At 47.1% G+C, this 27,213-nt stretch overlaps 1 protein-coding gene across 4 annotated transcripts in view; it reads left to right on the top strand.

Annotated features, from left to right (window-relative positions):
• The window catches only part of AK8 (adenylate kinase 8), a 133,116-nt gene that overhangs the window by 21,261 nt on the left and 84,642 nt on the right, over positions 1-27,213 (top strand). For 3 of the 4 annotated variants that reach the window (XM_084821048.1, XM_084821047.1, XM_084821046.1), the window contains exons 3-5: positions 3,121-3,170; positions 5,972-6,085; positions 16,835-16,903. In XM_084821048.1, the coding sequence (XP_084677174.1) occupies positions 3,121-3,170; positions 5,972-6,085; positions 16,835-16,903 (233 nt within the window). The remainder of the gene's footprint in view (positions 1-3,120; positions 3,171-5,971; positions 6,086-16,834; positions 16,904-27,213) is intronic. The other variant, XM_084821049.1, reaches the window with a different exon arrangement.

Consider the following 27,213-nt stretch of genomic DNA (forward strand, 5'->3'; position numbering starts at 1 on the left):
TTTGACCTCCCTGCAACATTGTTGCATTTTCCTTGGGAGTGAGCAGCTGCCATTAATTTATTGACTTTTAAAAACATATACCTCTTTTCTATATAAACAATATACCAGAATGGTTCAGGATGAGGTCTGACACAAAATAACACTTTAGAAAAGTATTTAAAACATCAAATTAAAATGAATTTATTTTTTTTAATTTTAAAAACATTACCTGCTTTTCTGCTAAGAAAATAACATCTAATTAAAAGCGCACGTCTGTGTAAAGTCATGTAAAAATAGACAGAGTATAGCTCTAAAAGGAGCAATAAAATCAGCAGCCATGCATCACCCTTTAAAAAATTTCATAGCAAGGCACCACCACTGAAAAGGCCCTTTCTGTGTTTGCCACCCACCCCACTTCTGATTTGAGGGCACCTGGTGGAGGACTTCTGGTGCAGGTCTTATATTCCAGGCAGGTTCATATGGGAGAAGCCAGCCCTTCTAACATCAGGTCCGAATCAAGCCAAGTCAGACCCAGCACCTCAAATTGTACCCGAAACATACTGGGAGGCAATATACCTCTTTCAGCAAGAGTGAATTATGATCAGACTGGTGTGCCCCCCAAGTAGCCATTGGGCCGCTATGTTCTGAACCAGCGGAAGTTTCTAAATCTGGGAGAAAGCAATGGGAAGGCAGCTCAACCTGTTGCTTGGTGACCCCACTCTCTGACCGGTTGGGTTTCCCTCCCTCTCAACAGTGTTCCAGATTGTAGCCTGTCCCCATAGAGCTTGGGGACAGTCAATGAAGCTTGCCCTGGTTTGCATAGACCTGCTCTATGTTTTGTTTCTTGGTCACACTTAAGCGAGGCAGAACTTCGGAAACAGATGTACACCGTTCCTGCTCCGTACAAAATTTGAGCCCAACTAGATGTGATTGGGGGCAGGCGTGCTTGTATAAAGTGGGTAGGTGGGGTGGGTCTAATTTTTACATCAAAGGGGGTGCTTGGGTGAAGGCAGATGAACTTTCCCCTCCCTTACCTTACCTTCCTATGCTTCGTTGCTCCAGCTCATTTTCCCCCAGCCCAGCTCCAATCCCAGAAGTGAGCCAGATGGGGAGAAAAGTGCCTGAAGGAGTGGAGCGCCTGGACATAAGTTGAGGGAGAGGGCTGGTCAGTGCCGGCTCCATGTTCTCATCGCCATTTATGTTCTCATCGCCATTGTCACCATTGTCAGTTTATGTTCTCATCGCCATTGTCACTTGCTCCTCCTCCTCCTCCTCCTCCTCCTCACTCCCGCTTGCCTGCTTGACAGGCAGGGAGCCGGTGAGCAAGGAGGCCGCGGCATCTCCTGCTCCTCCTCCTCCTCGCCACCCTTGTCTGGGCCAGAGCGAGAGGCAGGTGAACAAGCAAGGCTACAAAGGTGAAGAGGAGGAGCAACTCCAGGGGGCTCTTGTCAGTGGGCCCCCCCTGGGATGTGGGCCCCTGGCACGTGCCCAACCATGCCTGCCCTTGACGTCAGCCCTGGTGGTGGTGGTGCGGTTTTTCCCACTTACCTAGCCCAGCATTCTTTTCCCACAGTGGCCAACCAGATGCCTCTGGGAAGAGATGGAGGAGGCAAAGATGGCAGTTCGGCTCACTGTATGCTGCTGCTTCTCTTCCTTGCCTCACATTTCCTCAAATCCAGCGTGGGGAGACAGAAGAAGAGCCATGCTAGATCAGGCATATCTAGTCCCATAGGGACCATACCAAGGCCCACAAGCAGGACATGAGTGCAATAGCACCCTCCCACTCATATTCCCTAGCAACTGGTATTCAGAGGATACTGCCTGTGATACTGGAGGTAGCATATAGCCATCAGAACCAGTAGTCACTGATAGCCTCACCCTCCATGGATTTGGTTATTCCCTTTTTAAAGCTGCCCAAATTGGCACCCATTGCTACATTTTGTGGTAGTGTATTCCATAATTAAACTATGTGCTGTGTGAAGAAGTCCTTCCTTTGATCTGCCCTGAATCTCCAACCATTCAGTTTCATGGGACCCCGTTGAGTTCTAGTACCATGACCGAGGGAGCCAAACCTTTCCCTCTCCACTTTCTCCACACCATGTATTGTTTTGTACATCTCTAGCATGTTCCCCCCTCACTTGCCGTTGTTATAAGCTGAAGAGTCCCAAATGAAGATGATCATGGGACTGGAAACAAAGCCCAAGAGGAGGGACTGAAAGAACTGGGCCTGTTTACCTTGAGAAGAGAAGACTAAGGGGAGATAGGATAGCGCTCTTCAAGGACTTGAAAGTCAGTCACAGAGAGGAAGGCCAGGATCTCTTCTCGATCATCCCAGAGTGCAGGACATGGAATAATGGGCTAAGTTACAGGAAGCCAGATTCTGGCTGAACATCAGGAAAAACTTCCTGACTCTTGGAGCAATACAACACTGGAACCAATGACCTAGGGAGGTGGTGGGCTCTCCCACACTGGAGGCATTCAAGACGAGGCTGGACAGCCGTCTGTCAGGGATGCTCTGACTTGGATTCCTGCCTTGAGCAGTGGGTTGGACTCGATGGCCTTGTAGGCCCTTTCCAACCCTACTATTCTATGATTCTATGAAATGTTGTAACCTGTCCTCGTAGGGTTCTTCCTCCAGCCTTTTGGTCATTTTGGTTGCCCTTTTCCGCACTGTCTTCAGCTGTTTGGGCACAAACTGCACAGGTCAGCGAATAAATGGCTGTGGCTACTTTGTCATGTTGGGTTTCACCCCTCCTTATGCGGACCTGGAGTTATGAATCCTTCAAAATTTGCTGCTACACCACTGCCATAAAAGGCTGCCCCGTGGACTTCCAGCACTCTGGGATATATGGGGAGCATTCAAAAAGGAAAACGGAAAATTACTGTTTTTTAAAAAACTGTGTCTTGAGTATTGCTGCATAAAAGGTAGAATACAGCATTTCTTCTCCCGCAACCCCAGTCATCCTGAGACCGCTAGTCTCAAACTAGATGTCTTCTCACTTAGCGATGAGTGAGATTTTAAGCAAAAAAAAATATCAATAGAGGGAAGTGGAATGGGAAGGAAGTAGTGTGTTGTGTAGTATAATTTGGGGTTATACTAAACTGTGGCCTGACGTTCATGTGTTTTTCTTTCATCTACAGTTCCAAGGATCCTTATACTTGGTCCTCCAGCGTCTGGGAAAACTACTATTGTAAGTGGTTTCACTTCTTTGTTTATATTTTGCAAATGGAACTGTTGTTAAAGGGCACCTGATGTAGAATTGCCTTTATTAGAGCCTATATAAATTCTCAGCATTTTTCCAGGCTTCAGAGAATAGCATAGGAACCTAGGAAGCTGACTTCTACTGAGTCAGACCCTGAGTCCATCTAGCTCAGTGTTGTTATCATTGACTGACAGCAATGGCTCTCCAGGGTTTCAGGCAGGAATTTTTCCAGGCTTACCTGGAGATGCTGGGAATCAAACCTGGGACCTTCTGTGTGCAAAGCAGGGGATCTACCACTGAGCTACGCCTCCTTCCCTTCAAAGAGACACCTTCCAAATGGTTGAGCTCCTCCCCACCCCTACCAAGCATGGGGAAGAGAGGCAGTACATTGTAGATACGTTGTCAACTTGCAACCCAGGCACCAGCTTCTGGGATGATACGTGTGGGAGGTCTTTGGAGAAGAATCGCCTCTCCAAGAGATGATGTGTTTTGCCTCGATCTCAACAGTCTTCCTAATGGCAAGCCCATATACTTCACCCATATTAAATAGCAGTCATGGGTTGGCAAGAGAGGAATATTCCGCCACCCCCCCCCCCCGGATGCTGCAGTGGCTTCTCCTCTGTCCCTGAAGCTCACAGGGGAAGCTAATGTCATCAGATAGGGTCAGATCTGAGCAAAGAGATCCAGTCTACATAGAACAGTCAGGTCAAGGCAGGCAAGATTGTGTTAGGGAGGAAGAGTCCAGTCAAGGTAAATGCACCAGGCCCGGATAGGGATGTATGAGAAATTAATTTTAGTTTGTTTTTGATTAGGATTTACCCTGTTTGCACCTTCTGGACCAAACACGGACTCAAACGCAATCTGCAGCTGAAGTCTGTACATTTCTGAGCTTGCGATGTGATTTGTGAACCCGCCCTCCTGCACAAAAGCTTTCAACAGCATGCATACATTTGAAACACAAGCATGAAAAATGCATATTTTTGTATACAAACATGCTTTAATCGATGGGAGAAGAATGCGTATATTTCAAAGATGCACACAAAGGATGTATACATTTGGAAAAATGCGCATGAAAATACACACAAAGATTCATACAAAAAGAGAAAAGCAAAGATTGCAACCTGACACAGACACGACATGAAACAAGCTTCAAGGTGGAATTTGGGGAACTTTGATGAACTCAGGTTTTGCTTGTATGCACATCCCTAGGCACAGCAAGCTAGGTAAAGGCAGAAGCCCTCTTGTGTAAAGGGCAGCTGCAGCAGGACCATGAATAGCTCCGAGTAAGATTTACTGGCTGGAGCTCTCTCCTACCAGAAAAATAGGAGGATGTTGTCTCAGCAGCAAGGTGGAGCCAACTGAAGCCTTATGTAGGCAGCCACAATCTGTAGTGTGGTTAATTCCACTCCCTTGTGACTTGCTGGCTCAGCTGTTGAAGGGCCCTTACCTGATTCTGCAGCTTCAGACTTCTGTGAGGCTGGGGAGATGGAGGTTCTGCTGGGGGTTCCTCCTCTGACTCAGAGGATGATGGGAGGTCCATGTCTTCTGGCCGAGGGGACCCTGAATACGGGACTGAGCATCCTTGCTCTAGAAGAGCAGTCTGATCCTTATCTTCGTTAGAGTGTTCTCCTGTGCCCTGCAAAGGATCCACACTTCTAGTACTGATACCAGGCCTGGATAATCGCATTGCCTGTGAATTTCAGGGGCCGATATTACACACCTCTGTTCCATCTCTTCTTGAAGAGGATTCTGAGGCTCAAGTGAGCACAAACCATCCCAGGTAGCTTACTAGGCAAGGCTTCAGGCTCAGACTTTGTGGTCCCCAGTTCAAACCCCGCCAGAGTCCCTGACACTAAGGTAGCATAGTGTAGTGGCTGAAAGACTGAGCTCTCAAATGACAAAGTTCCCAGCTCAAACTTGGCTTCTCTTCCAAACTCTCTGAGTTGCCTTAAGCCACTATTCTCTCTGGCTCTTCACCGCTCACCTCTGCAACTTATACCAGCGTATCTTACAGGGTTGTAGTACTGATTTCTGAGATAATATATGTAAAAGCACTGGAAAACTTCCCCAACCTGGTGCCCTCCAGATATGTTGGACTACAATTCCCAGCATCCCCAGCCAACACATCTGGAGGGCACCGGGTTGGGGAAGGCTGCTCTAAGGCACAGGCAATGCTGCTTCTCCTTCAGCCTGAAATGTTGTTGTTGTTGTTGTTGTTGTTGTTATCTTCATTTCATGTTGCCCTTATGTTCGTACATCATATCCAACAACCTTACCTAAAGCTGGATAACTCTTAATGGACTAATTATCCGTATACCCCCTTGTCAAGGATACAAAAAGATGGACTCCCAAAGCAGCTTGTGGCAATTTAACTCTTGTCTCAAAGAAACAATAACAGAAGTTTGGGTTCCTTTGGGTGGTTGTGTTTGATAGTCTCTTCCAGGCTGTGGGAGGGGGCCGAAGGAGAATAGGTTTTTTAAGTGATGCCATAAATGAAAACATCCCAGTTTTCCATTGTGTTGAATAAGGATGGCTGCTGTATACCATCTTTAAGCAACTGAAAACATATTTGCCACTTCCCTTCTCTCTTACAGACAGAGCTTTCTATCAATACTGCAGGTTTCTCTTTCTACGACTAAGTGTTACGAGTTGCACACTCAAACTGAGATCTCTGAAAACGCTGAGTGTTTTTCTTTTCTTCAGATGCACTTTATTTTCCTTTGGAAAGTTGCAGCCCTCTCTTATTCATTCTCCCCCTCTCCTCCCCTCCCTCTGCTTTTCCCCTGCAGGCAATGTGGCTTTGTAAACAATTGGTAACCCCACGGATCTCTCTGGAGACTTTGTTAGCCACTGAATGGTCAACCCTAGCAGTCAAAGCACAGGAGTATCTAGACAGTGAACAGGTATGTAGGCAGAGGTAACAATGCCACCTCTGCATGGAAGGGAAAGATAAATTGTGGCATTGGCCATGTTTTCCTGCAGACACATGATGAGCAGTCCAATTATTGCAGTTCATTTGGATCGACGGCGGTTCCAGCACAGGCTTGTGAACCTGTGCCAAATGGGCTTCCTAGCTGCGAAGAAGTGGCAAAAGAGAGCTTTCATGTTCTGAGTTGAGAGTTCCTGTTTAACTTTTGAATTGACAGACCATAGTGTAGATTTAAGGTGGGCAGTCATTACTAAGATCATGTGATCTGCACTGTTTCCAGCCCGATTCTGGGCCCAATTCAAAGTGCTGGCATTAAATTTCAAAGCCCTAAATGGCTTGAGGGCAGGTTACCTGAAGGATTGCCTTCTCCCATGTATACCTGCCCAGACTCTAAGGTCATCTTCAGAGGCCTTCCTCTGGGTGCCCCCTCCAAATGAGGTGAGATGGTAGCTACTAAGGAGAGGGCCTTTTATTTATTTATTTACAACATTTGTATACCGCTCCCCATCAAAACAGATTCCGGAGCAGTGAACAACAAGCGATAAAATGAACAAAAGATAAAAAGAATGAAACATGATATTAATATTATTCTTTAACAAAAAACCCAGAGTGCCAATAAAACCAAGGCTGGTTAACCAAAGAAAAGAGCTGTTTTCAGGAGGCACCAAAAACAACCCAGTGTTGGCCCTGCCTGACCTCCAGGGGCAGGGAGTTCCAAAGAAAAGGCGCCACCACATTGAAGGCTCTTCTCATGGTGGACTCTAGTTGGGCCCTCCGATGACCTCAGTGACCGGGCAGGTTGGTAAGGGAGAAGGTGCTCTCTCAGGTATCCTGGTCCCAAGTTGTTTAGGGCTTTGTAGACGAGTACCAAAATCTTACACTTTTTCAGTGGTGGCACCTCGGTTGTGGGGGTTTTGGCGCCAGGTGAAGACCTTTTCATACTCCCAGGCATTTTAGTCCTTCAGTTTTTGTTGGTTTTAAATGTGTTCTTGTCCTTTTAGATCTTTACACTGGAACACACTTTTATTTTGTATGGTAGTTTACACTTCTAAAAGTTTTATATTAGGTTTTGTCATGTATTTTATGGTTTGAACGTTAGTGGATCACCCAGAGAGCTTTGGCTATCGGGTAGTATACAATTGTAGTAAATAAGTAAATACTACAAGTGAGGGAGTAAATACTTGGCCTTCATCTGGTAGAGGGGGGCCACAGGGGGGCCATGTCTGGATGTAAGGTGGGTCACAGCAGCATATTTTGTTTTTAGGAGGGCAAAGGTAGAGCTGGGGGAATGTCATGGCCCACACCACCCACCTGTCAGGACCATCCCAGAACCAGAGGAGATTTCCTTCTCAAAGGAGAACCCCAATGCCAGCCCACTTCATATGGCGATGAAATGGAGATAGCAGACTCTGACCAACACCCCAAGACCATTGCCCTGAAACAGCCTTGTACTTTACCTGTTGACTGTAGGCAACCAGGAATCCCATACAGGTGAGTGGGCAGGTTGCCAGAGGAAGGACAGATTGTTCCATCCCTCCTCCACCACGGTGCTTGGCTTCCATGCTAGCCATGGAGGAAGGCAAGTCTTTTCCTCCACAACCAGCATGAAAATAGAGTGGGCTGGTGCAGGGCGGGACGGATCCTTCCCTCCTCCATCAGTCCATTTGATAGAAGGCAATTAAAAACACACACCTGCATTTCCATGCTGGCCACAGAGGAGGGAGCTTTCCCTCCTCTGCAGCCAGCAAGGAAACAGAAGGCTGCTAGCCTCTTAACAGGCTAGTAAATGAAAGAATGGCAGGCGTCTAACTTTCGTGGGCTTATTCCCAAGGCTGCCTTGAAACGTGTCTCACCCAGGGAGTCTGTAGAGTCTAGAGACTTGATGTACCTGAAATGGCCCCATTCCTCCCACTCTTCTGGACGCTCCACAGTCACCCCTCAGGCTCCAGGAACAGAGACTCTGATGGGTCCAAGCTGATGACCGGTCTAGGAGGCACAACACACAATGGACAATGTAAGGGCTTCCATCTTTCAGCCCTCCTCTTGAGAAGGAAGGGTGAGCCTGTGTTCTCTGGATCAGGGCCCCACGGATGCTCCCCGGGGGGGGGGGGGTGGTTGAGGTAGCAGGACCAGGTATAAAACCTCTCCCTTGCTGTCAGACTGCTGCTGCTGCAATACCTCCCTCTGCTCATCTCCTAGTCTTGTTCCCCAGCTCGGACTGCTTGGCTGGACAGCTCCCTTGCTACCGCCCTGCTCTTGGCCACTCTCTTTATTTTGCTTTAACAAGAGAAATGATCCTAAACTTTTTTCCTCTTGTCAAATATGATTTTTATTTAACTGCACAGCAAAACCACTATTAATTTGGAGGTAGAAAATATAAAGCAACACACACACACACATGCACACAAATCCCCTTCGGTTTAATTACTCTCGTTATTAGCATACTTCAGGCTTATCAGCAGCACTTTCAAGGGTGCCCTGTAGGGTTTCCTTGATTATGATGGGATGGGACATGAAAGTCAAAGAGATCTGGCAAAAATCAGGCGTTGTGTGTGTGTGTGTGTGTGTGTGTGTGTGTGATGGGCTGAAATCGACACGGCACTTTACCCATCCTTTTGGCTCTGCAGGTGTTTGTATAGAAGTATGCTTTTGGTACAAAGAAAATGAAAACGTTCCCCTGGTGTCCCAAACACAAGGCCAGCGTCCCTCAGGAGTCAAAAAGCAAGTGACGGAGAGGCGCGAGCTCCTTCGTAAGTCTGTGGTGTGGGTTTCAGATTGAGCCAAAAGGTTTAGAAGAGGTTTGATGTCATGGCCACTCTGGAGTCCTCCTCCTCAAAGGAGGACCTGAAGCCCCCAGAGACCCAGGGCACTCCAGATCAGGTACTGCCAGCAAACCAGCGGAGGCCTGGGCCCTTGGGGAGAGATGGCTACAGGTCCATCCCTGTCGGGAGGAGGGGACTCTGCCTCTGAGGAGCATTGTCCTCAGGAGCATTGTCACCTGGCCCCTAGGAGCATTGTCACCTGGCCCCTAGGAGCATTGTTGCCTCAAGCAATAGGCCAGTAGGGCTCTCTGCAAATGAGGAGTGCTCGCTTGCAGAGAAGGACTCCTCAGGAGAAAGTAGCTCTGCAGGAGTAGGGCTCTGGACAGGGAGTGCTGATTACCGCAGCTGAGTTCTAGGTGGGGCTCAGCAGGCTTTGGGGTGAAAAGCCGTCACCGTAGGCCTAGCCAGTGTTGGAACAACACCGTTCTTCCAGCTTCTGTGCTGTGCACCTTGCCTCCTGGACCTTGCCCTGTGATTGATGCTCTGTGTTACCGACTTTTGGACTCCTTGGCTCTGCCTCTGGACTGCGTAACGTATCTGACAGCTTGCCTGTGTTTTGACCTCTACCTGTTATTTGGACTGCTCTTGTCGTAAGCCTGAACCCCACTGGATAGAACCCTGTGTCCTTGAACATGTGCTGGCTTCATTGGTTGCTTCTGTGGCAGGCCTGCTCTCAGAGTCTGCTGCAGTCCAATCAGGAGAGTTGATGTGTCAGGGTTTCCGTGGCTGGAGACAAAGCAAGGCCAGGCCGGCCAATAGAAAGTGTGGGCAGTCTTGAGAGGAGCTTGGCCTTTGGGAATGGAACTGGTTGCAGTTGTACAGGAAAATGTTCCTTTGCCATCAGAGGGATGTTTGGAGGGGGTGCGGGAGAGAGCCTTCTCAGTGGCTGCTCCCAGGCTCTGGAACTCTCTGCTGAGGGAGGCTAGGTTGGCACCCTCTCTGTTGTCCCTCTGCTGACTGGCAAAGAGTTTTCTATTCAGGCAGGCCTTTAGCTTCTAAGGTGCAATCCTATGCATGTTTAGATGGAAAAAGGCCCTACAACTCCCAGAATGCCGCAGCTGGGGAATGCTGGGAGTTGTAGGACTTTTTTTTCTGTTGCTGAAGGTTGTTGTTGTTTTCTTTAATTGGGTAGTCCTGCTTATTTCTGTTGTTATTGGTGTGTGTGTTTAATTTCTTTGTTTTTATGCTATGTTTTAACTAAGATTTCGTTTTTTAATCTGGCATTTATTGTTAGCTGCCTTGAGCACCATTTGTTGGCAGAAAGGCAGGATATAAATAAAAGTAAATAAATAAAGGTGGAGCCCTACTGAGCTAGTAGATCTGGTTCCCTTCCAGCCAGCTGAATTGTTGTTGGTGTTCAGTTGTTAAGTCGTGTCCGACTCTTCGTGACCCCATGGACCATAGCACGCCAGGCCTTCCTGTCCTCCACTCTCTCCCAGAGTGTGCTCAAGTTCATATTCATTGCATCGGTGATGCTATCTAGCCATCTCATCCTCTGCCATCCCCTTCTCCTTTTGCCTTCAATCTTTCCCAGCATCAGGGTCTTTTCCAGGGAGTTTTCTCTTCACATTAGGTGGCCAAAATATTTGAGCTTCAGTTTCAGTATCTGTCCTTCCAATGAGCACTCAGGGTTGATTTCCTTTAGGATGGACTGATTTGACCTCCTTGCAGTCCAGGGGACTCGTAAGAGTCTTCTCCAGCACCACAGTTCGAAAGCATCAAGTCTTCTGCGCTCAGCCTTCCTTATAGTCCAGCTCTCACAGCCATACACTCCTACTGGAAAAACCATAGCTTTGATTATACGAACCTTTGGCGGCAAGGTGATGTCTCTGCTTCTTACTATGCTGTCTAGGTTTGCCATAGCTTTCCTCCCAAGGAGCAAGCGTCTTTTAATTTCATGGCTACAGTCACCGTCTGCGGTGGTCTTGGAGCCCAAGAAAATAAAATCTGTCACTGCTTCCATTCTTCCCCTTCTATATGCCAGGAAGTGATGGGGCCAGATGCCATGACCTTAGTTTTTTGAATGTTGACTTTCAAACCAGCTTTTGCACTCTCCACTTTCACCCTCAACAAGAGGCTCTTGAGATCCTCTTCGCTTTCTGCCATTAGAGTGGTATTGTCTGCGTATCTGAGGTTGTTGATAATTCTCCTGGCAATCTTAATTCTGACCTGTGATTCATCCAACCCGGCGTTTCTCATGATGTACTCTGCATATAAGTTAAATAAGCAGGGCGACAATATACAGCCTTGTCGTACTCCTTTCCCAATTTGGAACCAATCGGTTGTTCCATGTCCGGTTCTTACTATTGCTTCTTGACCCTCGTACAGGTTTCTCAGGAGACAGGTAAGGTGGTCTGATACTCCCATCTCTTTCAGAATTTGCCACAGTTTGTTGTGATCCACACAATCAAAGGCTTTAACGTAGTCAATGAAGCAGAAATAGACGTTTTTCTGGAATTCTCTTGCTTTCTCCATGATCCAGTGAATATTGGCGATTTGATCTCTAGTTCCTCTGCCTCTTTGAAACCCAGCTTGTACTTCCGGTGGTTCTCGGTTCACATACTGCTGAAGCCTAGCTTGTAGGATTTTGAGCATAACCTTGCTGGCATGTGAAATGAGCGCAATTGTACGGTAGTTTGAGCACTCTTTGGCATTACCCTTCTTTGGAATTGGAATGTAAACTGACCTTTTCCAGTCTTGTGGCCACTGTTGAGTGTTCCAGATTTGTTGGCATATTGAGTGCAGCACTTTAACAGCATCATCTTTTAGGATTTTAAATAGCTCAGCTGGAATACTGCCCTCTCCGCTAGCTTTGTTGTTAGTAATGCTTCCTAAGGCCCACTTGACTTCACTCTCTAGGATGTCCAGCTCAGGTTCAGTGACCGCACTATCATAGCTATCAGGGACATTAAGATCTTTCCTGTATAGTTCTCCTGTGTATTCTTTCCACCTCTTCTTAATCTCATCTGCTTCTGTTAGGTCCCTGCCTTCTTTGTCCTTTATCATGCCCGTCTTTGCACAAAACGTTCCCTTGAGATCTCCAATTTTCTTGAAAAGATCTCTAGTCTTTCCCATTCTATTGTTTTCCTCGATTTCTTTGCGATGTTCATTTACGAAGGCCTTCTTCTCTCTCCTTGCTATTCTCTGGAACTCTGCATTCAGTTGGCTATATCTTCCCCTTTCTCCCTTGCTTTTCACTTCCCTTCTTTCCTCAGCTACTTCTAAAGCCTTCTCAGACAGCCACTTGGCTTTCTTGCATTTCTTTTTCTTTGGGATGGATTGAGTTGCTGCCTCCTGAACAATGTTACGGACCTCCGTCCATAGTTCCTCAGGCACTCTGTCTATCAGGTCTAATCCCTTAAATCTATTCCTCACCTCCACTGTATATTCATCAGGGATATGATTTAGGTCATATCTGAATGGTTTAGTGGTTTTCCCTACGTTCTTCAATTTAAGCCGAAATTTTGCAACAAGCAGCTCATGATCTGAGCCACAATCAGCTCCAGGTCTTGTTTTTACTGACTGTCTAGAGCTTCTCCATCTTTGGCTGCAAAGTACATAATCAATCTGATTTCGATATTGACCATCTGGTGATGTCCATGTGTAGAGTCGCCTCTTGTGCTGTTGGAAAAGCGTGTTTGCTATGATCAGCGTGCTCTCTTGGCATAACTCTATTAGCCTTTGTCCTGCTTCATTTTGTACACCAAAGCCATGCTTGCCTGTTATCCCGGTTATCCCAGCTGCATTGGTGGCCCGTAAATGCAGCACACGGCAGTTTCATCTTCTGGCAAGTGGCTATGGTGGTCCTGTGTCTGGGTGCCAGAGTTGTGCCCAGTTCAAGATCCCTGGTGTCTCATCTTACCTTTTCATATTCTCAAAAGTGTCACACAGAGAGCCTCTCCAAGGCAGTCAACGACAGTCGTGTGTCACCCCTTGTCTGGTTACCTCCTGCGCAGGGAAGGCCCCTGAGTGTGAAATACTATCCTGTTCCAAGCTGGGCCCCAGCGAGGATGCTGACAAGACTCAGCAACAGGACAGGAGTTCAGAGCACCGGCATGTTCCCTGTGAAGCAGATATCAGAGTCTGGATGCAAAGCAAAGTTAGGATGATGCTCCAGCAAAGTTCCTCGTCTACTTCTGGGATTTAATGGTAGATCAAGGCCAAAAAGGCCCCGTGACTGCTGCCTTCTGGAAACCGGAAAACCCCACCACTAATTCCTACAAGCCAGCTTAAATGGGCACAAAACTTGCCCGAGAACATAACTAGCTAGAAGCCTAGGCTGGACGGGGCCTCTGCCTTTTGCAAGATCAGCTTTGCCTGACAGTCTGTCCTCCCACCCCCCGCATTGTCTCTGAAAGCCCCCTGGACTTATTTTTTTCCCATCCACAAACTCTGGTCAAAAGGGAGGACGGAAGCACGTTGTTGCACTGCTCAAGGAGTTGGAGACCACTCTGGTTTAAATTGGATCCACAAGTCTGAGCAGGGCGGACCCCCTGGCAGCCGCTAGCCTCTCTTGAAATGACACATCAAAGAGGGAAGTGGGAGACAGGCTCTTTCTGATAGCAGCGTGAGGCACCTTTGTAAAATGACAGCCTCAAAGCCGCCGAGCCGGGCTCCAGCCACGAGAGGCTGCGGGAGGCTTTGACGTGCCGCCCTGCGGGACCTGCTGACTTCCAAGAAACACACTGGTTCCTTTCCCTTCTTTCTCTCTCTCTCTCTCTCTCTCTCTCTTTCTACCTGTGTGAATGCGGCTGCCTTCCAGATTGTTGCTTTTGAGAGGACTGAGTCTCGGAGACATTGGGGACCAAGGAAAAGGCCTAATTGTGTCAATTTGTCCATCTCTTGACTGCCTGGCTTTCATTTGCTCTCTGGATGGTTTGTGTCCAGTTTTCTTTGAAGAAGAACCATCCGCCGTCCCTCTTGGCAGCCGTTCTCTCAGTCAGTAACCACACTCTTTTCTAGATGCTGTCAGGGACCTGATCCAGGAGTCTCCTGACTTCCAGCTGGCACCTAAGCTAGAGGGGCTACCTGGACCTGTGTGGACCCAGGCCTCAGAGCTCTCTTTGGGTACAGAAGGGAATAGGGATGTGTCACGCCGGCTCTGCAATTGGCAGATGCTGTGTGAAACCTCTGAATTGGCCTGGCCTGGTATAAGTACCCGGATGCTGACCTTCTGCTCTTCCTGGTACTTGCTCCTTCCAGCACATCAGATTCCAGCTCAAGCCTCCAGCCTCAGTTCCAGCAATCAGCAAACACCCAGGACCAGAGAACACACAGGATTCAGGCTGCCCATGGCCTGGCCCTGACAGATCTGGCCGAACTTCCTCTTAGCTCAGTGTCATATCCCCAACCTTTTTGGGTCAGTGGGCTCATTTGGAATTTTGAGACAGTCACAGGCATTCTCACAAAATGGCTACCAGGGGGCGGGGCTTGCCTTTTCATCAAATGGCTGCCAGAGTGGGCATGGCTGGTCCCAAAACACTCATTTCCCAGAAGGCAAGTGGGTGAGACTGAAAGAAAAGTCGCTTGCCCAAGAACCTAAGGTGGTGCCTGAACTCCAAAACACCAAACTACTCTTTTGAACCCAAATAAAGATGGCGCTGGAGGGAAGTCCATTGCTTTGCAGCAGGCCAGCCTCCCAGTTAAAATAAATAAATAAAAATCTAAGAAACAGGAGGGGCAGGGAGCCTGGTGGGCACGAAGAGAGGTGTCCCTGGGCACAGTGATGCCCGCAGACGCCATGCTGGAAACTGTAGCTTTGGGTATTTGAAGACATACCCTTCTTAATCTTCTCTTCTCCAGGCTAAACATACCCAGCTCTTCCAGCCATTGCTCATAGGATTTGGCCTGAAGTCCCCTTGTCGTCCTGGTCACCACCCTCTGGATACACGCCAGTTTGTCCATGGCCTGCAATGTTCCTACACTAAGCATGTCGATCCCATGATTCTGCCTAGAACAACACAGGGAATCATGGCCTGACCAGCAGGGCTCCTGGGTTTAAGTCCAATGGTCGCCCCTAGGCTCATTTCATGGGTGCCATGTTATGGTCCCCCTCATTTTAGGATCAGCACCTGGCTTTTACGTCATCTTTTTAAATCACCCTTGGTTACTTTGGTAAGGCACACACTACATTTGTTATGCTTGCGCAAAACATCTTTTAGTTATGCTTGTGCAAAACATCTTTTATTTCTGTTCATTTCCCCATTACAATTCAGTGTTAAAATGGAGTTGCTCACCTCTAATTTCAAAATGCTGGTCTCTTGGATGTGGCCAGGGAACAGAATCTCATGCGATGGGGTGGATCCTGAAGGGATTTGGGATTTAATTGCCTCAATATTGGTTATGAGGGCTGCCACTCCATTAATTAAACGTTAGCTGATTAATCATACAAATTGTAGTTGGGTGATTATATTTGCATGTGAATAAAACAGTAGTTCAGTAGCGCCCCCCTACATATACACTCCTTCCTTCCGTCCTTCCTAGTGTGTATCATCTTGGAAGTGAAGGTGGAATGCTTCTTAAGATGGTGTTTGGCATCTGCAGTTTTTGTAAATACTTAAATTTAAAGTAACAGCTTTTTTTTACATTGCTCCCTGAAGTCTGGACAATCAGGTCTCCTTTTTAGTCAATCAGAAGATTAAAAATATCTTTTAAATCTCTTGATCGAATACTGCAGGCACAGTGCTTACCAGACAGAACATATTTTAATGGTTTGGACCAGTAAAATCAGTAAAAGAGGAAATGCATCCCCCCCACCCAAAAGAGGACAAAAGGAGTCAGACACTAGCATAAAATTTGCACATGCTAATTTAGCTGTATAGATGTAAATTTAGAAATCATTATCATAATTTAAATAGACATACAAATACATCTCACCATAGTATGGAAGACTGTGGCCAGGTGATCTGTGGCCAGACAACAGTTCCTACACTTCTCCATCTTTAAACTGGAATTCGACAGGAGAGGCCTTTAAACAGAGCAGCCTTCTCCAACCTGGTGTTCTTCCCAGCCAGATAGGGGATGCCTTCAAATAGAGGAGGTTGTTATACAGATAAATTTTGTACTGGAACAGTCTTTAATATTCGCTGATGCACATGCTCTTTTAAATTATTTACTTGCTTCATGGAAATTAAGGAACGGTCAGCATAAATAGATTCTCCGTGCCCTCTTGATAGCCAAAAGACTGATATTCCAACACTGGAAGGATAAGCACTCACCTCCTATAATACAATGGATTGATGACCTTATAACGCTTTCAGCATTTGAACTGGTGGCATATAGACGCCATATTCAGATGGATACTTATTTGACTATCTGGTCAGCTTTTGTTGAAGCCCATGTATGATCGCTAGGAAGTGACTTACATAGTCCTCCTCTGCTCCATTTTATCTTCACAACAACCCTGTGGGGTAGGTTAGGCTGAGAGTCAGTGACTGGCCCAAAGTCACCCAGTGAGCTTCATGGCTGAGAGGAGACTTGAACACGGGTCTCCCGAGTCCAACACTCTAACTGCTATACTACACTGACTCTCACATGGCCACTGTAGGTAAAATACTATCCATCCCTGTTTCCTTTCTGTGCAGTGCAGGGCTGGACTTTGGGGCAAATGCCCAGTGCCACACTCAGCAGAATAAGCAGAAGGGCTGAGAACGTTTTGAAGCAAGTGAAGGAACATACATGAACATCCCAAGAGTGGGCCCCCATCAGACCATTAAGTCCAGCGTCTGACATTACCTAAGTGCACCACTGTCTGTGTTATTTTGGCAAAGGATTTGATCCCTCTAGCCATTCAGGATTGTTTATTCAGATATAGAAGGTGTAAACATTCCCTTTCAATGGCATTGTGAATACTTAACCCACCAAATTTCTTTCTGTTTTTCCTCCTTTAAAAAAACGTTTAGAACATTCCTGACATGCTGTGGGCTGAACTGGTTCAGGAACGCCTGAAGGTTGAAGACTGTCTTCACAATGTGAGTCTTGCTCCTCAGGGGACCGCCTGGCTGAAAATATGTACAGTGGTGCTGTCAGTCTGGGTCCCTGACCCTGGATCCATTTCCCAGGGCCCTGGATCCATTCCACGTGAGTCCTGAGTGCCCACTGGTGCCAATGGAAGGTTTCTCCCCCTAGCCCCCCAGCCCTGAGCTTAATTTCCATTCAGAGGGCAATTTTCAAGGGGGACTACAGCTGGGGAGGGAAAGTTTAACTCTCCCCTCCACACATGCTTCAACACCCCCCCCCCCAATCTTCCCCTGTATGGCAATTAAGTTTAGAGAGGAAAATACATGTTTTCCATTGGTTTGGGATGATCTGTGTCACGGTGCAAATGAACTGAAGATCTTATTTTATTTGAGATTATTTGGATGAGAAGTAAATTGGCTGCATTTGCCTCCTGTCAAATTGAAAGAAATGGTAGGAATTATTTCTACATTTGCATGGACGGATATACACGACCATATGCAGACTTTGCACAGATTTGTGTCTTATGGTCAAACTGTGGTGCTGGAGAAGACTCTTACAAGTCTCCTGGACTGCAAGGAGGTCAAATCAGTCCATCCTAAAGGAAATCAACCCTGAGTGCTCCTTGGAAGGACAGATACTGAAGCTGAAGCTCAAATATTTTGGCCACCTAATGTGAAGAGAAAACTCTCTGGAAAAGACCTTGATGCTGGGAAAGACTGAAGGCAAAAGGAGAAGGGGACGGCAGAGGATGAGATGGCTAGATAGCATCACTGATGCAATGAATATGGACTTGAGCACGCTCTGGGAGAGGAAAGCCTGGCGTGCTATGGTCCATGGGGTCACGAAGACTCGGACACGACTGAACAACTGAACAACAACAAGTGTCTTATGGGCCTGGGCTCCGGATCTTTTAAGTGGCTAGCAACACCCCTGCTTGCATGCAATAGTGAGCTTTTAGAGTCTAAAAGCAAAGAAAGGAGTGGGGAGTAGGGGCGCAAAGGGATTCTTGGGGTGGGGGTTCAACGGATCCCTTGAACATCAGCATGGGGAGTTTGGAGCATCATGAACAGAAGACAAGGGAGGAAGAGAGTATGCATATGCTAATCTTCTGGTGCTGAGCCAATCAAAGGTGGGACACTGTGTAGCTGTGTTGACTGCCTAGGGCAGCTGGCAGAGTTCCAAGTGGGCAAGCTGGATAAACAGGCAATGTTAAAAAAAAATCAATGCGTGATGTTGGTGGTTAACTGGTATTGAACGAAGAAGTGGAAGTATTCTTTATTGCTGACCGTTATCTCCGGGTCGGCCGTTATGAGCAAAAATGCTGCATTTTAAATGCCTTCCCACCTGGGTAATAATTCATAAGTTGGTCTGGCTGTTCTTGGCCACTCTGCCCCTGCTGCCTGAGGGTCTTTGCTGGGAACTCTTCTACACACACATACGGTAGCAAGGGGTGTTTGACTGGGTGTTTGACTTTTTCCTCGAAGAACGTTTGAGCCAAACATCAAGAAATGGCTTAGGGCAGCAGTCTTATACCTGCTTGCCTGGGAGTAAGCCCCACTGATCTCAGTGGGACTTACTTCTGAGTAGACATGTGCAGGATTGCCCTGTTAGCCTTACAGCTTGAAAAAAAAGTAGTTCTCTTCCAACTTGCCAAAGTTTTCCTGCCCAGAAGGCATCAGATGAACTTGAGGAGACAGTAGGGGCCCTGCTGGCCTTATGTAAACACTTGGCTTCTCTGAGCAACTCTCCTGAAAGAGAGAGTGAGGAAGAACGTGCTAAACAGCCTTGCGTTGCTTCTTCAGTATCTGACCACCAGCCTGCCTTTTACTGCGTCTTTTGCCTCTGGCCCCCTTGGACTTTGCCTCAGAATGCGACCACTGGCCTGTTTGGACCACAGCTTTGCCTCCATCCCTGCTAGGCCCTGACTTCCAGCTCTGGCACACTGCTGTGAGCGAGTGGCAAGTGTTCCAGGGTCTGTCTGTGCCTAAACAACCCGTTGCTCAGATTAAGGTCCTGCGCTGGAGGTGGCAGCTTTACAGAGCCAGTTGGAACCCTGTTGGCTCCTCCTCAGCCTGGTAGCTGCACTGTCACCTTCTGGCCGCCCACAGCAGTGGCCCCGGCATACAGTGCAGAGCAGCTCCCTCCTCTGGCAATGTTCTGCTCCACCGGGGAATCAGCGGTGGCCGCATCACACCCAGGATTTGAGTTGGTTGCAGGACCTTGGACAGTCGTCCTGGAACTAGAGAGGTGAGAAGTTACTCCAGCGCTGGCTGGGAGCGACTGGACTTATAGCAGGCCAGGAGAGTATTTCTGGAAGCGCCACTCCTCAGGCGCTGCATCTTGCTGTTGAAGGCCTGGTGGCCTTTTCCTGTAGGCCTGGGGAGCGAAGGTGAGGAGGTAGCTGGGGACTGCTCCTCTGTGTTTCCCTGTTCCCTAGAGGAGCCTGAGGTCCGCTCCTCAGAGTCGGACAGCAGTGGCACCTCTTGGGGGTCACATAAATAGGACACAAGGTCCGAGGTAGTGGGCCGCAGTACAGAAGGACCAGGGACTGGTTCTGGCGCCTTCTCAGCATCACTGTTGCTGGAGATCTCTGTGTGCTCCTGTTCCGGGGTCTCTGAGGGCTCCTGTTCCTGGGCTGTGACAAGCAAGCTTCCACAGTGGCGCACAAAAAAAAGGTCCATGGGTTCCCTGTGTCTAGACACTGCAGCCCTGCTTGAGGTTGTTAAGAAGGAAGGCAAAACCTGAAGGAGAATGAAACCACAGGGAGCTCTGTACGCAGCCCTACCTCTTCTGGAAGGATCCAGTCTGTGTGGTGTCTTATCTGGCCCATGGCATTTCGGTGCCTGTGGGAGAAAGCCCAAATCCTCACTGCTAATTAGCATGGGGAATTAGCACTGCTAATCCACCAGGAAATTCTCTTGTGCTTTTGCCCAGATCCCATTCCTTTCTGTCGGGCTTGTGCAGGAGCACGTCCCGGGGATAGATTCTATCCCACTGGAGAGACGTCTGTGTTCTCTCTGACTTGGCTGCTCTTTAGAAGCCTTCCAGATCCACTGCTTGAGGCAGCTGCCTCACTTTGCCTTGTGGTAGAGGCAGCCTTCTCTCGTTCCCCAAGTAGTCCTCTTTAAATCGATGTCAGTGTTTTTGAAGGTATATTCATGTAACGTGGTATGAATTAATTGTTGTTGTTGTTGTTCAGTCGTTCAGTCGTGTCCGACTCTTCGTGACCCCATGGACCATAGCACGCCAGGCCTTCCTGTACTGCGCTCTCTCCCGGAGCGTGCTCAAGTTCATATTCATTGCATCGGTGATGCTATCTAGCCATCTCATCCTCTGCCGTCCCCTTCTCCTTTTGCCTTCAGTCTTTCCCAGCATCAGGGTCTTTTCCAGAGAGTTTTCTCTTCGCATTAGGTGGCCAAAATATTTGAGCTTCAGCTTCAGTATCTGTCCTTCCAATGAGCACTCAGGGTTGATTTCCTTTAGGATGGACTGATTTGACCTCCTTGCAGTCCAGGGGACTCGTAAGAGTCTTCTCCAGCACCACAGTTCGACTAAAGGTATGTTGATCACGGAGGTGGGATTTGTGCCCCTCCAAAAAGTAAATAAAAAAGGAATCTAAAACTAATCCAAGTGTTCATTATTAGCACCTGTGAGGGCATTTTCTTTTTAAATCAGTGATTATTATAAAGTGAATCCCAAATGAAAGGACATCACCTGACAAAAGGAAGTAGTTGCTTACCAGTATGCCTACCAGCCTTTGGAATTTGAGCCTAAGGGGCTTGTTTGGCTTACTGCGGTCTTCCCCAGCCTGTTGCCCTCCAGATGTGTTGGACTAGAACTCCCATCATCTGGCTGGGGGTGATGGGAGTTGAACACCAACATATCTGAAGGGCACCAGGCTGGCCTACTGGCAGGAATCGCTCCTCTTCAGCTCCACATAAGAATGTAAGAGGAGCTGTGCTGGATCAGACCAAAGGCCTGTGTAATCCTGCATTCTCTTTCCACAGTGGCCAACCAGACGCCTCATCCCACGAGCAGGACTTGAGGGCAGTAGCACCCTCCCACTCGTGTGCCCCAGAAACTGGTGTACGTATGCATACTGTCTCTGGTCGTGGAGGTAGCATATAGCCACCATGACTTGTAGCCATTGATCGCCTTCTCCTCCATGAATTTGCCCAGTCCCCTTTTCATGCTGTCCGAAATGGTGACCAACACTACATCCTGTGGTAGCGAATTCCATAGTTTGCCTATGTGCTGTGTGAAGAAGCCCTTCCTTTTATCTGTCCTGAATCTCCCACCATTGAGCTTCATGGGATTGACCCTATTGAGTTCTAGTATTATGAGTTACTTCCTTGGGGCTGCTTGACCTTCCTTGGTTCCCAGTAGCTCCCATAAAAGGAAGTAGCAAGGGGATAGCCGGTTAGCAGCTCCTGTTTAGAGTTTGCTGCTTGTGACTCATATCGCTGATATTTTCTGCCCCTCCTTGCTTTGCTCTGCTTAACCTAGCACCACGCTGGAGAACTGTGGGAAATTCAAGGGACCCGGCTGCCTAGTGCTGCCACAGCCAGGGAAGCCTGCCACCTAGTGGCTGGAGATGGTACTACAGGCTTCAAACACATGGACATGTTTATATTAATTGCACTTAATTAATGCATTAAAAAAACCCTAAATTACATGAGGTGTGCACCCCTAGTGTCCCCCTAATATGAGGGCAAGTTTCAGGTGTCTAGGTTTCACAGTTTTGGAGCTATGGTGCTGAAAGATGGACTGAAGATCTCCTTTATTATTATGGATTTACTGTAGTTTAGAGTAAGGATTGTTTGCATTTGGTTGATATAGTTCTATTTGTTCTTAGTTCATATCGCTACACTGAAAATCCTAAATTTAAGTAAATATTGTCATATATTTATTTGTTTGTCTCCTGAGTGATTGCAGTTTGCCCTTCCTCATCTTGGTCATAGAAACCTGAAGTATTACTCATCCATGCAATTTACTTTATTACATTTATCCCTCACCTTTTGTCTAAGGAGATCAAGTGAGCTTATGTGGCCCTTCCCTTCATTTTATCCTCACAACAACCCTGTGAGGTAGGTTAGGCTGAGAGAGGCTGAACCGAAGTCACTCAGTCAGTTTCATGACTCATTGGGGATTTGAACCTCTAACCATTACACCACAGTGACTCTTAATTAATTCTTAATTCCTTTGCAAACTTCCATTTCATAATAGTCTGCGTCAAAGATCTGCCAGGGTGGGGGGGGAGGATATGGTAGAGTTATTTTTTTTAGTTCATTAACTATTAAAAACCCACCTTCTTGTCTTCCTTTTTCTGTTTTAAAGGGGCAATAATTGCATTTTTAGGGTGTCTCTTTCTCTCTGTCCCTCTCTCTTCCTCAGCCTCAAGAAAATTGTCAGTCTTTTTGAATTGTTCAAGGAAATGGGAGGTGAGAGATTTGAGGGGAAATCTAAATGACTGGAAAGTGGTTGTCAGTTTGCCTGTACAAAATACTGTGTGCCTTAATCCATAATTTATCTACTCATTTTGAATTTGCAAAGTAGAATTAAACTTTTGCATTGCAAATCACTTCCCCTTGAATTATTTGGATCTGCCTGATTTCTCTTAGAGCTCTTTAAGGCTGAGCCGCTTCAGTAATTTATCTATTTATTTATCCTTCTCCCCACCCCCTCAACTGAAGATAGATATGTATCCCACTGGGCCAAATATCTGGTGTGGTTTTCCTGTATTTGCATAAATGTATATAAACTCACCCAGGAATTAGACCTCTAAGGCTTCTTTCAGACATCATGCCAAACCATAGTTCAAGAGGCTTAACAGTGGTTTGGCATAATGTTCAGAAAGTTTGCGATCGCCTGGCAAAGCAAAATCAGAAACCATGGTTTGTTATTGCCATCATGTCTGAATAGACCAGTGATGGTTATAGCCTTTGCTTCATTTCCCAGAGGCCACTACGCCTAGACATAGATATGATGAGCAGATGGAAAGTAAAAGCAGGCATGCTGCTCTAAACTGTGAGAAGTTTTCATTAGGTTTGACCTTCACTTTCTCTGAAACTTGTCATTGTGTCCAAACTAGGGATCCTGGTTTAACATTAACTGTGTTTAGTTTCAACAAGCCATCTTAATAAACCATGGCTTGAAGTTGGCTTGTTTTTCAAACTAAGTATGCTAAGTGCTAAACCACAGACCCTGGTTAACCCCACCCATTATTTAGAGTGCAAACCACAGCCTGATCTTCCACCAGTAGGGAAGCCCGTTGAGGGTCAGGAGGACCGATGTAGCAGGGACCCAACAGAGGGCACTTCACTGCCCCTCTCAAAACTGAAGCCAATCCTGATTGGTGCTTTCCCACTGACAGTTCTGTACCAAACCTGTCACAGGTAGGAATGGGCAAATCCATCAGTTTCGTTTTCTCCCACGTTCACATTTTTTAAAAATCTCAACTTCTTTCTCTCCCAGATATGAATAACTTTGTGAATTTTGGTAAATATCAAAAATGAACTGAAATAAAATTCTCATCCATTTGCACCAGCCAGATTCAGCTGGTATAGCTATTCCCAGCCTGCTGTTATATGGCTGATAAAGATGAGGAGCCTATCAGAAAAAAGAGGTGGCAACACCAATTCAACACTTGTGTGGTTGAATACACAGGGATGCAAAGCACTCAAAGCTCTGCGCCTGGATGGACAAATCTGTCCATTTTGGTTTCTTCCACATTTGATTTTTTAAAATCTCAACTTCTTTTTGTCCTGAATATGTTAAACTTTGCAGATGCTGGGTTGGATCCCAGATCTGCCTTCTGCAAGAAGGGCTGTGCTCCCAGAAGGTCCCTGTGCCTGGTTTTGGGGGATCCCTCGATCTCTCCCACGCCACAGCTCACCCCCTTCAGCATGGTCTCCTGACTCTCTGTGTAGCATTTTCAGGGGTTCCCGTGGGAAGGAGGACGTGGTGAAGTCCACTTCCATCAGCATAGTTAATCCAGCATAAATCTGGATTCAACCCACTGGTAAATTCTGATCAAAACCAAACTCAAATGAAATTCTCTCCCATCCCTAGTTGCGGGTTGCTTGCTAAGTTAGGCCTCAGACCTGTTCAAGTCCTAGAGCCCTTGGTGATCTCTAGGAGTGATGTTGGTGCCATCACAGTTGGCTCATGCCGCCGCTTTTGTCAAGGGGATGAGAACCGAAGAACCATACGCAGAAATTGACTGGATCATTAGCAGCTCTTAAGTGGAAGATTAAGATAGCTCTTTTAGAGGGCATGCTTAACATTTCCACCAGAAGGGAAACGCTCTACATCTCGAGTGCCCCTTTAGAACGGAAAAACAATCTCAAACACCCCCTCCCCAAATCTTGCAGAGGCCGTAGGTTTTGCTTCTTGAGCCAGATTTATTTTCTGTGGTTCATAACACGAGTCGGTATTTTATACTAGAAAAATTTTTAATAGATTGCAAGAAGTGGGTTGCCGGACCACTCTACCACCAGCTGTTTGTTTTATTTCTCCTGATGGTGCCATTCGGCTGGCATTAATTGCCCGGCTTTCATCCCACCAATGGTAGCAATGCTGGATTTTGTGTGCCGTTGTTTTGACACTCCCGGGTTTATAGATGTCGCTTGTATCCTCGACGGAGTACGGTTTTATTGATTGATGGCTCTGCTGGGACACTGTTGGGCCTGTTCTACTAATACAAATGCAGTTAGGATAGTGAGGGATCACAGAAGGGGGTCTTATGGCATGCTGAGAAAACGTATGGCAGGCATTATGCTCTAGAACTGGGGATGTATGGGGACAGGGATTGGAGCCTTCGCGCCTTATGGGGTTCGCAGAAGGTCCTCACAGCCCCACTGGCTGTTGCTTGGATCCTTGGTTGTGGTGGATTAGTGTGGCAGCAAAGTGAATTTATGGACCCTGAAGAAGCCTGATGAAGAATCTCTCTAAGGCCTTCACACTCGCGCGCACACACACACACACACACACACACACCTCCTGCCAAATGCGCCAGTGTAGTTACAGCTGGCTCAAAACTGTAAGCTGTGAGGAATAAATTAAATAGTTAAATGCAGGGCTGGCGTCAAGGGCAGGCATGGTTGGGCACTTGCCAAGGGCCCACACCCCAGCAGGGGCCCACTGACAAGATCCCCCTGGACTTGACCCTCTTCTTCCCCATGGGAGCAAGAGCAGCTGGTGACAATGCTGGTGAGAAGGCAGACTCGCTGAGGGACAAGGGCCCCCTCCCTCAAAAACCTGGAACTGGCACAGGTTAAACGTTCCCATGAGCCCAAAGTACCAACCTGTAGAGAGGGGCTGCTGTGTCTCTGCATGATTCAGAGCTCAACCTAGCCTTGCCTCAGGGCAGCCAGGTAATTCTACCGTATCTCTGTACTGGAGAACAATTTAGTTAGCTGTAAATATAGCTACCATTGCACATTATAGCCCTGGAAGTTAATGATTTAAGGATCCTTTGTTTTCTTTCCAAATATCCTATTTTGCTTCTTTAATTTGATTTTTTGGCATTCTTTCTAACGTATACTAATGTATAGTGCTCTTCTAGTCAATTTATCTGATGCTTTTCCTGGCCTTGTTCATTTGGGGTGCCCTGTCTTCTTCTGCTGTTCAGTTTTCTATATAAATACAAGGAAAAGCTTTTCAATAAAAATGGTGCTGGTACTTGTGGGGAATAAAGCCCAAACAATATGTTGACAGGTATTGCAAAAATAGGAAATAAGAGAGGTCTGGGTGAGGAATCAAGGTCATAACTGTCCCCCTTTGTTCCTCCCTGATTCCCTGTCTGTAAGGACCTGTTTCTCTCCCTCCAAGCTTTTCCTTCCTTAGGAAAAAAAAGAAATAGTACCCCAGTATTTTCAAATGGTGGAGATGAAGATTCTCAAAAAACGCAAATGCAACCACCTAGAATTCTTCAGTTGTGCAACTTGCATGCAAACGTACACCAGTTTGTTTAGATACTTCGCCTTGATAGATGACATTATCTATTTTATGTTATTGAATCAATCACCCCTCTAATAGCAAATTCAATGCCCCCATGCCGACAGGATTGGAGCTAGCATAGGACCACTGAGAAAGAAGAGGGAGGTATTAACATGCTCAAGTGAATCCTGAGGTATGCAGAAGTACAAAAATACCAAAAAGAAGGGCAACCCCTCACACGCAGTTCAGTGAGAAGTGAACATGTTAAATTGCCTCCAGGAGTCTCCAAATGTTGCGTGTCAGTTGGGAAAGAAAAAGGGAAAACTGCAGCAGGGAGATAATGGGATGGTTTGCTTGAGCCCCTCACAGCAGGGGTCCCAATGTGGCACCCGCAGGCACCTCCAATGACCGTGTCCACTACAGACAAGTTGCATTTTCTACCACCTGTAGAGATTTGAACTTGTTAGGGTGTCATCCTACGCATGTTTAGACTGAAAAAAATCTCCCAGCATTCCCCAGCCAGCATAGTTGGCTGGGTATGCTGGGAATTGTAGGACTTCTTTCTGTCTAAACATGCGTAGGGTTGCACTCTGAGAGATTCTCCGTGTAGGGTGTGGGGGGAACTTCATGGCAACTCCTGCAACTGAGACTAACAAGGATTTTAACAAGGCATTTTCCCCACAAGGCCAAAACAGAGCAACATCTGGACAGTGATTTATCAGGGATAGAAACCGGAAAGTGTATGGTCTGAGCCTATTGAACGGACAGTTTGGAGTCTATGAAATGGCGCTCCACAGAGTAACATTAGCACAGATATGTTTTTAGCGTTTTATTGTTGCTCGGTTGTTGTTTTTAAAAGGCGGTTTTAATTGATGTTAGACACTTTGTGCGTCTCCATTTTGGAGGGGGAAAGCAGGGTGTACATTTTAATATAAATACATAAAGACAGGTCCCTGCCTTGGAGCATGTTCAAAACCAAGATTCTGACAGTGAGGGATGGCAGAGGCCTGAAGGTAACAAATGCAGTTACACAGCTTTCATTTCTGTGCGGGGAAGGCGTGTACAACGCCGCCCATCCGCAAATAGCTTGGCCTGGCTAGGCCGGACTCCTCTGACCCCTCTGGAGCTGACCTTTGTCTTTAGCCCTGACTGCTTGATGGGGCGCTTTCTCCTTGTCTTCCTCTGGCAGCAAAGTCGGCTCTGTGCTCCGCAAGAAGCAGCAGCCTTCCTAAAGGATCCTAAAGGGGATGCGTGGTGGCCATTTTGGATGGTTGGTCTGACCGCGAGGTGACCCATTTCAAAGAAGATGAAGCAGGAGACGAATGGAGACATGTGGAAAGGGCATCACGGATCTTTAATTCTATTTATGCATGGCACAATG

Source organism: Heloderma suspectum, chromosome 14, assembly GCF_057233095.1.
Source record: "Heloderma suspectum isolate Gila_16-S chromosome 14, 16-S_ref, whole genome shotgun sequence".
Classification (NCBI taxonomy): domain Eukaryota; kingdom Metazoa; phylum Chordata; class Lepidosauria; order Squamata; family Helodermatidae; genus Heloderma; species Heloderma suspectum.